Source organism: Puma concolor, chromosome A1 (assembly GCF_028749965.1).
Source record: "Puma concolor isolate L17-30 chromosome A1, mPumCon1.1.hap2, whole genome shotgun sequence".
Lineage (NCBI taxonomy): Eukaryota > Metazoa > Chordata > Mammalia > Carnivora > Felidae > Puma > Puma concolor.
The window spans coordinates 90,542,052-90,553,994 of NC_141667.1; the positions used below are offsets into that span (position 1 = coordinate 90,542,052).

Genomic DNA, 11,943 nt, shown 5'->3' on the forward strand with positions numbered 1-11,943 from the left:
CTAGAAACTAAAAGGTAATTTTAGCAAGGTCAAAGAGTACAGGACCAATGCAAAAATCAATCTTATTTATATGTATTAGTAATGAACATGTGGAAAATGAAATAAAAAACATAACAATATTCACAAAATTGCTCCAGAGAAAAAAAAATTATAATTTTTATAATTTTAACAATTAGTATACATTAGGATTTGATATTACAAAACACCGATTAAAGAAATCAAGGAAGACCTAAAAAAATGAAGGCATATCATTAAATATAGCAAAGATATCAATTCCCAAACTGATCTATAGGTTTAATACAATTCCTTTGAAAATCTCAGCAAAGTTTTTGTACAAGTGTGGACATGCTTTGGTGCAAATATGGATAAGCTTGTTATAAAATTTTTATGTAAAGACACAAGCCTTAGAATAACTAAACCATATTGAAAAGTGAGAGGAACAACTCTACCTGATATTAAGGTTTACTACACAGCTATAGTAATCAAGAGTGTGATATTAGCAGATAGAGACATATAAACGAAGAGAACTCAACAGAGAACCCAGTAGTAAAGCCACACATACATGGCCAATTGATTTTTGACAAAAGTACAAAACCACTTCAATAAAGGAAGGATATTTACCTTTTCAATAAATGGTGCTGGAGCAACTGAATATCCATAGGCTAAACAGGAACCTCAATTTAAACATCTTATCTCTTATAAAAATGAAATCAAAACAGATCATGGACTTAACATTAAATCATTAAACTATAAAACTTTTATAAAACATCATAGTAGAAAACCTTTGAGACCTAGGCTAGGTGAAGAGTTCTTACTTAGACTTGCCTCCAAAAGCACAACCTACAAAAGGAAATATTAATAAATTAAGTCTCCTCAAAATTAAAAACTTTTGGAGCACCTGGGTGGCTCAGTCGGTTAAGCATCTGACTTTTGATTTCGGCTCAGGTCATTTTCTCATGGTTCAGGAGTTCAAGCCTGATGAGAGCCTGTTTGGAATTCTCTCTCTCCCTTCCTCTGCCCCTCCTCTGCTTGCACTGTCTTAAAATAAATAAATAAACTTTAAAAAAATTTTAAAACTTTTTCACATAGAAAGACCTTGTTAAAAGGAAAAAAAGACAAGCTACCGAACAGAAAAAAGTATTTGCACATAGCAGACAAATGACTAATATTTAGAATTCTCAAAACTCAACAATAAAACAACCCAATATGGAAAATGGGAAAAAGGTATAAACAAACATTTCACCTAACAGGACATACAGATAGCAAGTTAGCATATGAAAAGATTTTTAACATCCTCAGCCATTAGAGAAATACAAATTACAACCAATGCACCCAGGTGGCTCAGACTTCGGGCTCAGGTCATGAACTCATGGTTACTGTGTTCAAGCCCCACATCAGGCTCTCGGCTGTCATCAGGGAGCCTCCCCCACCACGCCCTGCTTCAGATCCTCTATCCGCACACTCTCAAAAAAAAAAAAAAAAAACAAAAAACAACAACAAAAAACATAGTGAGATCACTAAACACCTATGAGAATAGCTAAAATAAAAAAATATGACCATATCAAATGTTGGTGAGGATATAGAGAATCTGCGTCATTCATACATTGCTGGTCAGAATGTAAACAGATACAGCCACTCTAGAAAACAGATTTGCAGTTTCTCATAAAACTGAACATGCAATTACCACAGAATCCAGCCAAGTGCACTCACGAAAACTTTTTTTTCACATGAAAACATAAACACAAATGTTCATAGCAGCTTTTTTCCCTTAATAATCAAAACTGGAAATAATCCAAATGTTCTCCAAAGGGTGAATGGCTAAACTGTCCTACATCCATACCATGAAATACTCCTCAGCAAACAAAAAGGAACAAAATATTGATACATGCAACACCTTGAATGAATCTTGAGGGAATTATGTTGAAAAACAAATGCTAGTCCTAAAAGGTTGCATGCTATATGATTCCACCTGTACAACGTAGTTTTTTGTGTTTTGTTTCTTTGTTTGATAACATTTTTTGAAGCGACAAAAGGAAAAACAGACTAGTGGCTGCCAGGAATTAGAGATGAGGGAGAGGAGGAAGGAGGTGAGCTTGGTTATAAAAAGGCAGCACAAAGAACCCGGGTGGTGATGAAAATGTTCTTTATATTTACTGAGGTGATGGTTACACAAATCTACATATGTGATAAAACTGCACACAACTAAATGCACACTAAACATATAAGACACACACATGACTGTATGCCGAGCCAACGAAATCAATGTCAATTTCCTAGTTGTCATACCAGATGTTGCCACTAAGGAAAAATGGTGAAGGACACATACTTTGTATTATTTCTTCCAACTAAATGTGAAATTACACAATTACCTCAAAATTAAAAGTTTAATTTTAAAATCTGAGAGATAAATCAATAGGGAGATAGATAGACATGGATGGAGAAGAGACATGGTCTATTATACAAGCGTTTTAGCTGTGAATGCAGTCTAGCAGGTTGAACCTACAAAGAGAGATCTCTAGGTCTCTCCCTTAAGCTTCAGACAGATACGTAGGAGAAAGACAATTTCAAAAGTAACACTGAAAGAGCTTCCAGTTAGTGAACACATGGAGGTGGGAGAGTGGTTTGAGGAGTGGAATACCCCGTGACAGCACAGAAGCTCTGTACCCTTTTCTACATAACTTGTCCCATGATTCTCTTCCATTTGACTGTTCCTGAGTTATATCTTTTGTAATAAACTGATAATCTAGCTTGATAAACACTGAGCAGGTAATTTATCTTATTGACATCCAGACAAAATAATAATAATAAAGATATGCACGTATACATACATGAAAAAGTAACAATGAATAATACAACAATGAACACAGAGTGAATACAGAAATTTTGCTGGAGTAATGTCTCCCCCACAGGATTTTCCCTGGCTACCACTCATGGTCATATGTAGGATCTTTTCACACTATAATAATCACACATGCATTTAAATAATTTTTCCATCTTTCAACACAGGGTAGACATCACTAACACATAAGAAAAGAAGGTAAAGTATAAGGGAAGTTTTTCTTTTCTACAGTGAAAGATAGGAATAAAAAAAAAATTGAGGACCTTATTTCTCAAGTAGTAAATGTGCATCTAATCTGCTCCAAAATCACCCAAAGCCATTTTTAAAGAGGCAGGGTTATCTAGTGTATCCTATCAGTCAGCTGCTTGCGCTGCCTTCACAAAATACCACAGACTGAATTGCTTAAATAACAAAAACTTATTTTCTCACAGTTCTGGAGGCTGAGTCCAAGTTAAAGTGAAAACAGAGGTGCTTTCTAATCAGGCCACTCTCCTTGGCTTCAGATGGCCACCGTCTCACTGTGAATTCACTTGTCCTTTTCTCTGTGCATGTGCACTGCTGGTATCTCTTCCCCTTCTTGTAAGGTCCAACAGGATTATGGACGCACCGTTATGACCTCATTTAATCTTAATTACCTCTTTAAAGGCCCTATACATAAATCACCACATGGGGGTTAGGGCTTCAACCCTAGGAGTTTTAATGGGACAGAATTCAGTCCATAATACTCAGTGACCAGCCAGCCTTTAAGTATATGTTTTCTATGAGTGTGCATAGTGCGTATTATACTTAATGGAAGGAGGCAAGACAAAGGAAAAAGTATAATATTTGTATTAGAATTCCATCACTCAGTTTTCTGAACACTAAAAATGAGGAGAATATCTATTCTCATTGTGTAGCTGTGAGAGTTAAACAAAATAATCTATGTAAAGTGCCCAGCAAAGAGTAAAGGACTAGTCAATCCTGGGCCTCTGCCTTCCTCCCCCCACCCAAATTCATTATAAATATTTCTCAAATCTAAACATATCTGAAAAATTATGGGAACTGGATTCTGTGCCAGTTCTGCCACTACCTAGCTATGTGACTTTAACCAAACCACTCTAGTTCTGCATACGGGCTGTCTGCCAGTCTGCTTCTGCATCTCGGCAAATGAGAGTTTCATCTATCACTTAAACACTATGTATCTATGAATACCACTTTTATGATTATAATATCAAATAAACAATACTACAAAAACTAATCAAACTTTCTGTAAAACTCCACTAAGAGGATTACAGTATGAAATTTCAATTTATTCATTCAGATACTTTCATTCTTTAAACCCTTCCACAACTATCTCCTAATTTGAAAAATGTATCTGTACCACACATCTTTAAGATTAATTTTCTCATCTTATGTCTCTGTCATTAATGCCTCATCTTTCAAGTAGACTGTACATTCTTTTATATTTCTGCCCCCTAAAATGTTCATTGTTTTATTCACAAAAATAACTGAAATGCCTAAAATTATGCCCCAAATCCTGTTGAGATAATGATTACACATAGGGAGAAGTTACCAGTAAATTGTATCTGATAACTGTTTCTAACTTAGCCCACAATTGAAATGTACTGCAGGTGATTTCAAGATGATACACCTACCATACATACACTGAACATTCAGACAATGAGCGATAATAGCATCCATTCTCCATAACTTGCTTTAAAATTAAGATAATGGTGGTCAGAAGCAAAATCTACTGTGAGGCTATCTGAATCATTTAATGAAAGACAATTTACCACATCAAGCCTAAGGGAAGAACTTCTAAGTACTTGCCCTTTCTCCCACTTCATTCCTCACCACTCCTATCCTAGTATTATCTGTATTACATGTAAATGAGTAACATACGAAGTAGGCTGTTACTTTGAGGCCCTCAACAAATCTCACCTCCCGGTAGTGATGCAGTCCCACCCATACTAACTCTAAACTGGGTCATGTTTATTAGCACTGGCCACTGGAACATCAGCAAACACTGAAGAACACAGAGACTTGATACGTGTTGGCACAATGAGGCTTGCCCTCTTGACATGCTCCCTCGCAAAACCCAGCTGCCATGTTGTAGAGAAGCTCAAGCTAATTAAGGGGGAAGGCTGCATGAAGGGTATACAAGGAGAGAGGCAGCCATAGTCCCGGCTATCCATCAGCTGTTCTAGCCGTCCCAGCTAAGGCATCATTAAGAAGCCACCTTCGATATGATAGCCAACAAATGACACATGCAGCAGTCCCCATCAAGCCTTGCCAACTTTAGAATCAAGAACAAATAAACATTTAGTTTTGGAGTGAAGCAATATATAACTAAACCAACACATGTAAGCCAATTAGAACAGTTCTTGTTTGGTAGTAAGCAACCAAAAAATGTCAGCAGTAGTAACAGTTATCATTAATACTGTCATAAGTCCCCCTCACCACTACCAAGGTATTGTTTCTGGGTATTAGAGCTGCTCTTAAAGGCAGTCTGTCATCCCCCTAAAGGCCAGTAAAAAGACAAGAGTAAAGCAACCAGAAAGGCCTGCATTTTGCTTTCCCTTTCTTCTTCCTAATTTACAACTGTCCTTTTTCTTTTTATCTCTGTCAATAATGCTTTCCTAATTTCCCCAAAGTACCTATCAATGACCCAAACCAATTCCAGCCTTTGGCCGTGCTCTGTATTCCCAGTAACTACAGACACCTCCTTCAATCCCCTTCCAGACCACAGGTAAGTAATTAAGAGTTCAGTAGGACAGACTCTTCTCTTGGGGCCAAAAGTTTATACTCATTTAACCTTTAAGTCTTTTTTACCTGATATAATCATTAGGCAAAGAGAGTGGGGACCAAAAAGGTCATGTTTAGAAAATAAATTAAGCAGCCAGGATAACACACTTGCTACTTTTCCTCAAAGACTTACTGACCCTAATTATATAAATTTCTTATTCTTTTAAAGCCCATGACTCTTGGCTCATACTTCGCTCATGATATTTATCTTAATCTAGCCTGAATCAGAGTAGTTGGTTTACTTAACTTCCTACTAGATCTATAACTGCCCAGAAAGAGAGACTTGAGAAAAAGGCATCCAACTCATTTTTTTATCCCTTAAATTAAGCACCTACTACACTGCTCTACTATTCATACAAATATTGTAAAAAATATCTGGGTCCTCGTCAGCAACCGCTCTGTACATAACTAATCTCTGCAATTCTCACCCCTAAGTTTATTAAGAAAAAATGACTCACCCATGGTTATAATGCAATTAGTGACAAAGTTAATAAATACTACATGTCCTAACATTAACCTCTAATAATTATTTGGCTTAATTATGATTTTATTTTTGTAGAGATGGATGTTTTTTTCAAAGAAAAGAAAGGTACCAGTTAACATTCCTTATTTCCTCTTCCTTCAAGTTTCAGGGTTGACAAGCCGGCATATTAAGTCCAAGGAAAGATCCATGCCACATGCTAGGCACATAATCCCAAAGGCAAAGCAAGCCTCAGAGACTACCGCAAACTAGAGCTCCGAACTCACCTAAAAGGGGCAACCATTACTCAGCTCTGGCAATCTGCTCTCAAACAGGAACAGCAACTAAGGAGCCCCAAATCCTGTGATTTTGGAAGTGTGCTAGAAACTAAGACTTCTTTTTTTTTTTTTTTTTTTTAATTTTTTTTTTTTTCAACGTTTATTTATTTTTGGGACAGAGAGAGACACAGCATGAACGGGGGAGGAGCAGAGAGAGAGGGAGACACAGAATCAGAAACAGGCTCCAGGCTCTGAGCCATCAGCCCAGAGCCTGATGCGGGGCTCGAACTCACGGACCGCGAGATCGTGACCTGGCTGAAGTCGGACGCTTAACCGACTGCGCCACCCAGGCGCCCCTAGAAACTAAGACTTCTTAAATGTGACGTCTTCCTATTTTTTAAATGGTAGCAACTACTTACTAATGTTCCAACTACACCAAAAGCATGCAATACAGATCTGTGGACTGGATTCATTCCAAGGGCATCCTGCTACTGCAGGTGACAGTTTAAAATCTCTACATGTAGGGGGTGCTGGGTGGCCCAGTCAGTTAACCATTCAACTCCTGATTTTTCGGCTCAGGTCATGAGTCCTTAGATTGAGCCCAGCTTCAGGGCACGAGGCCTGCTTAAGATTCTCTCTCTCTGGGGTGCTTGGGTGGCTCAGCCAGTTGAGCATCTGACTTCAGCTCAGGTCATGATCTCACAGTTCATGAGTTTGAGCCCCAAGTCGGAGCTGACAGCTCAGGGCCTGGAGCCTGCTTCTGATTCTATGTCCCCATCACTCTCTGCCCCTCCCCCACTTGTGATCTGTCTGTCCCTCTCTCTCAAAAACAAATAAACATTAAAAAAAATTAAAAGAAAAAAAGATTCTCCCTCTCTTTTGTCCCTGCCCTGCTCACATGTGTGCATGCTCTTTCTCTGAAACATAAAATAAAAATTTAAGAAGTCTCTACATAAAATTGAAGGTGGACTAAGGGAACAATGCTCCTTTACTGTCACCCCTAACCTCTAGAGAAGAGGTAAAAAATAACCAAGGCCACTAAGAGCAGGTCATAAAATCATAAGGCCTACCAGTGACAAACTCCTTTAACTTTTCTCTCTCTTGAAAAGGAAATGTGTTAGTTTTAGATACAGCACCTTCTATAGCAAAAAATACACAGGGAGAATTTCATTGCTTTTTAATTTTTCCTCAAAACTTGTGAAAACAAAATATTCAAATAAATGTAATAGTTAAAATTATACAAACTTCTCCAGCCTTACCCCAACTTATGTAAATGCTCAGTAATACACATGAGACAATGATTCACCATGCACAGAAAAACAAGGTACAAAATATGAATGGCATTAATATATCTGTACTTGTCTATCTACATATTGTCATTTGACTCTCTTGCGACCAACAGCACCAAACTAGCTGGATACACGGTTGAATACTGTGACCAGGGAATCCTACTCTAACAAACTACTATGGACTCAAACCTATGACCCGAACCTCCTTAATATCATGCTATCCAATAACTAAGGTGACCAGTCACTAGTAAACAAATATTAATTTAGTCCAAGAACATTTCTTCAATAGCTTTACAAAAGATTTGACATTATTTAACCAAATCATTAAAGTTTTTGCTTCAATTTAAAATAGAACTTTATAGAAAAGACCTGAACTTCATCTCCAAACCTACTTAATCTATTGGAAGCCTTAAGGAGTCATAATTTTTAGGGGTGCCTGGATAGTTCAGTTGATTAAGCATCCAACTTCAGCTCAGGTCATGATCTCACAGTTTGCTCTGCTCTCAGCACAGAGCCCACTTGGGATCCTCTGCCCCCCTCTCTGCCCCTCTCTCAAAAATAAACATTAAAAAAAAAAGGTCATAATTTTTAAAATAATTAATCATGGTACATAGGCCTCTGGAGTTCAAACCATTCTCTAAAGTAACGATTAGTGAGGGAGTCCCTGTACCAACAGAATTAGTAGGCAATTTAATGACAATAAAAAAATATTACTGTTATTTAGGGATACTACTTATTGAACACTTACTATGCGCCAGGCACTATGCTGAAAACTTCTGGGTTCTCATTAAACCTTAAAGATGACCATATGATGGAGGTACCATTATTATCCCTATTTTACAGGTGGGGAAACTAACCTTTCCAAGATCACACAGCTATAAGTGGCAGAGTCAGGATTCCAACCCAAATCTTGTCTAACTTCAGAATTTGCACGCTTAACCACTACACTGTATTGCCTCCAGTGACTCTGGGCTGATATCTAAGATAAAGAAAAGAGGGAAATTTGTACTTCTCAGTGACAAATTTAAAAAACGTAGGAGAAATGGAGGATACTTTTTAGAACATGAACATTTCTCAATAGTCATACAAATATTTTTATTCCCAAATACATACTAATAATGATGGAAATCTCACACAATGGACTTCTCACAAACACAAATTTTCCTAAGTACTCATTCATGTTTATTGTTATCAATTTAATGGGAACACTATATTATTTTCTATGCAATTTTGCTGTGAAACTAAAACTGTTCTACAAAATTCTTTTTTAAAAAAATTTAGAATACACTGAATATGCCTAATGCAATTCCGTTATGAACACTAGCATAAGCCTATATTATTTCAGTATGCAAAGTTGCACTTTATTATAACTGCAGTGCTGAGCAATGTATGGGCACCTAAATATTTGATTCTTTCAAAAAGGCTTGGAGGTGTGTAAACAGTGCTGTAAAATTCAAATTTTTCACACTTCCAGAACACCTTCAGAAGTCTATAAAACAAAGACATAGTATGGCAAGTTGGAATAAAACCAGACAAAAAAATTAAATTCTCATTTAACAATATGAAAAATATACAATACTGCTATATCGTGGCTGACAAAAATAAGGCTAATTTTACTTTTCCACCTTAAGTATCAAAAGAAGTAGCCTGAAGTCAAAAATGGATTAGTATTACAGAATCTTTTTCTAATTCATTTTTTAAGTCCCTTCCAAATCCTCCAAAGCTTATCCAAAACAAACAAACCTTTCAATTGTCCATAGTGAATGTCAACATACGAACCAAATCTTTTTTTTCTGAAACACTAAGGGTGTCAAAATTCTAAAGGTCAATTAATACTTACTTGAGTGATCTATATAAAAAGTTTTGCTATCATTAACCACTTTTTATTTATTTACTACCATCAACATTTTCCTCCCATCAAGGTCCACCTTTATAAATACATACCTATGTTCACTGACGAAGGGAAATGTACTCACTATTTGAAAAAGCCATTTGCCCTATGTGTTCAGCAATATTCTGTCAAAACTAATTGTCAAATATAACACTGTACTGGTCACCAACAAAGTGTTGAAGAGAAGCACACTTTTAATTTTATTTTACTTCAAAACTGTACTTACAAAGTCTCAACTGTAAAAGATTACACTAATAATAAATGGGAATTCCTCAGCCTAAGTTACAGACGTTATTGGATAGGCCCTTAATCACACCTGTAATTCACAGAACCCTTTCCTTTCTCGCTGACCCACATCTTCATAAATGATGTGAAGACTGCTGCATCGCTATGCTTTCAATTGGCATAAATGGGGATTTGCAGTGCCACAGAAACAAAGCGTTCTGACCAATGGATGTTTCGAATGATTATCAGTACAAAACTCATTCAAATACTTGTATATTCAAAGCTTCTGACGAATAATCGGGCTTCACCCGATTACACAGGGAATACACACACAGGTTAATACAAACTCCGACTGCCTTGGCAGCTGCAAGCTCAGCTCAATCCCAGGACGCCACCTAAATTTGGAAGGGGCAGAACTATATCCGGTTCTCAATGGATACACATTTTCCCCATGCTTCTCATCTTAAAAACTTTACCTCTTCCCAGAGTAACAATAAATATACAAAGACGCCAGGGAGTATGCCCGCAGGGAAGATGAGTTATCAAATTAAATTCCTACGCGCGGAACCTGAAGCTTCAAAACTTTTCAAAACAAATCACAGCTGAAAGAACGAGGTAGGTTTTCCCACTTCTTTCCAGGAGCCAGCTTCCCCAGTCCCTGAACAGCTGTCCTGACTTACTGGTTAGTTGGAGGAGCAGTCAACGGGATGGCGACCTCTTCTTCCTCGTATTCTGGTCCATCCAGAGAGTCACCTTCGTCCACCGTTCCCAGGCCGGCGCCCAAAGGGGGCAGCTGAGGAGGAGGCGGCAGAGGAGGGAATCCGCCGCCTGCCCCGAAGGTCTCAGCAGGCAACGAAGTGGTCCCCTTGGCGAGACCCATCTCTCCTCCAAGTCCGGCAGCGGCGCCAGCCACGCCAGCGGCAGCACCTCCCCCTGACAGTCCGGCTCCCCCCATTGCCCCTGCCACAGACCCGGCTCCCAGGAACCCTGACCCCAAAGCGGCTCCGCCAGCCAGGTTCCCGGCTACTCCGGTCTCCGCCAGCCCAGGATAGGGTACGGCAGCCACAGGCAGGGCCGCGGGTATCTTCACCCTACATACTGCCGGATAGGCACTCGAGCTCGCGGCTGCGCCGCCTCCTGCTGCCCCGGCGGTCACCGGGCCGCCCTCCTCACTGCCGGCCTCGGCCGCCATCATGTTGAAGCCCGATCTACTCTGCCCTACCCAGCTCGCCCGGGAGCCCCGGGGGCCACCAGGCCCGGGCTCCGAGCCGCCCCACCCAGGCGCGTCCCCCCTTCAGCTCCCCAGGCGGAGGAAACAACAACAAAAGGAGAGAGCCCGCCGCCGCGCCCCCTCCTTGGGCCACAGCCCCGGCTCCGGAGCTGCCCGGGTTACGGGAAGCGAAGTGGGCAAAAAACTCAACGCCTGCACAAACGCCGCCCCAAGCCCTCACCTTACACACCCACACTCACGCACACACACACACACACACACATGCACAGAAGTGAAAAACTTCCTGGCTGCACTAAAGAGGAAGGGAAGCACAGAGGAAGCGGCTGGGGCGGCTGCCGCTCCTTCAGCCACCGCCGCCGCCACCGCCACCGCTTCTTCACCACCCTAGTTCCGGCCACCCCCACCGCAGCCACCGCCGGTGCCGCTGCTGGGGCTGGGGCCACTGCAGCCGCTTCATCCTCCACGGGGCTGGAGATGGGAGGGGTGGGGAGCCAAGAGGAAGGGGGGCGGGGTAGCGGGGAAATCGACTGAACTGCTCCCAACCTCGAGTGCTCAGTGAAACCGACTAGAGAGAAAGGAAGGCGGGGCACCAGTGGAGGAGCCGAGGGAAGGAAGGGCGGGGGAGGAGGGCGAGGGCAACTTCTGCGCAGGCGCGCTCCTGGCGCGGGGGTGAGGGCGCTGGGACTCGAGGGAGGAAAAGGAAGCGTCGGGAGGGAAGGAAGCGGCGGGGACGCGCGCTGCGCGGCCGTGCTCACTGTTTCGCTGTGGTACGAGCGTGTGGTGGTGTGGCCGTTTCTCCCGTGGGTGTCGCCGGCGGCAGGGCGCGCCTGCCTCTCTGGGTTTTGTTTGATGGGCGGAGGGGAGGAGTGGGTACCCGAGCACGCGGCCGTGCTGCACTGTGAAAGCAGGAGAGAAAGGAGGGACCAGGAGGGGTGGAGAGGAAGGA

The 11,943-nt window shown here is 40.9% G+C and overlaps 1 protein-coding gene across 2 annotated transcripts in view; it reads right to left on the reverse strand.

The window, feature by feature from the left end:
* Positions 1 to 11,623, reverse strand: part of RASA1 (RAS p21 protein activator 1) — a 110,820-nt gene extending 99,197 nt beyond the window's left edge. Inside the window, exon 1 of one of the 2 annotated variants that reach the window (XM_086697277.1) lies at positions 10,447 to 11,623. In XM_086697277.1, the coding sequence (XP_086553403.1) occupies positions 10,447 to 10,961 (515 nt within the window). In that variant the 5' untranslated portion in view covers positions 10,962 to 11,623. The remainder of the gene's footprint in view (positions 1 to 10,446) is intronic. The other variant, XM_025924799.2, reaches the window with a different exon arrangement.
* Between the last annotated feature and the right edge of the window lie 320 nt (positions 11,624 to 11,943).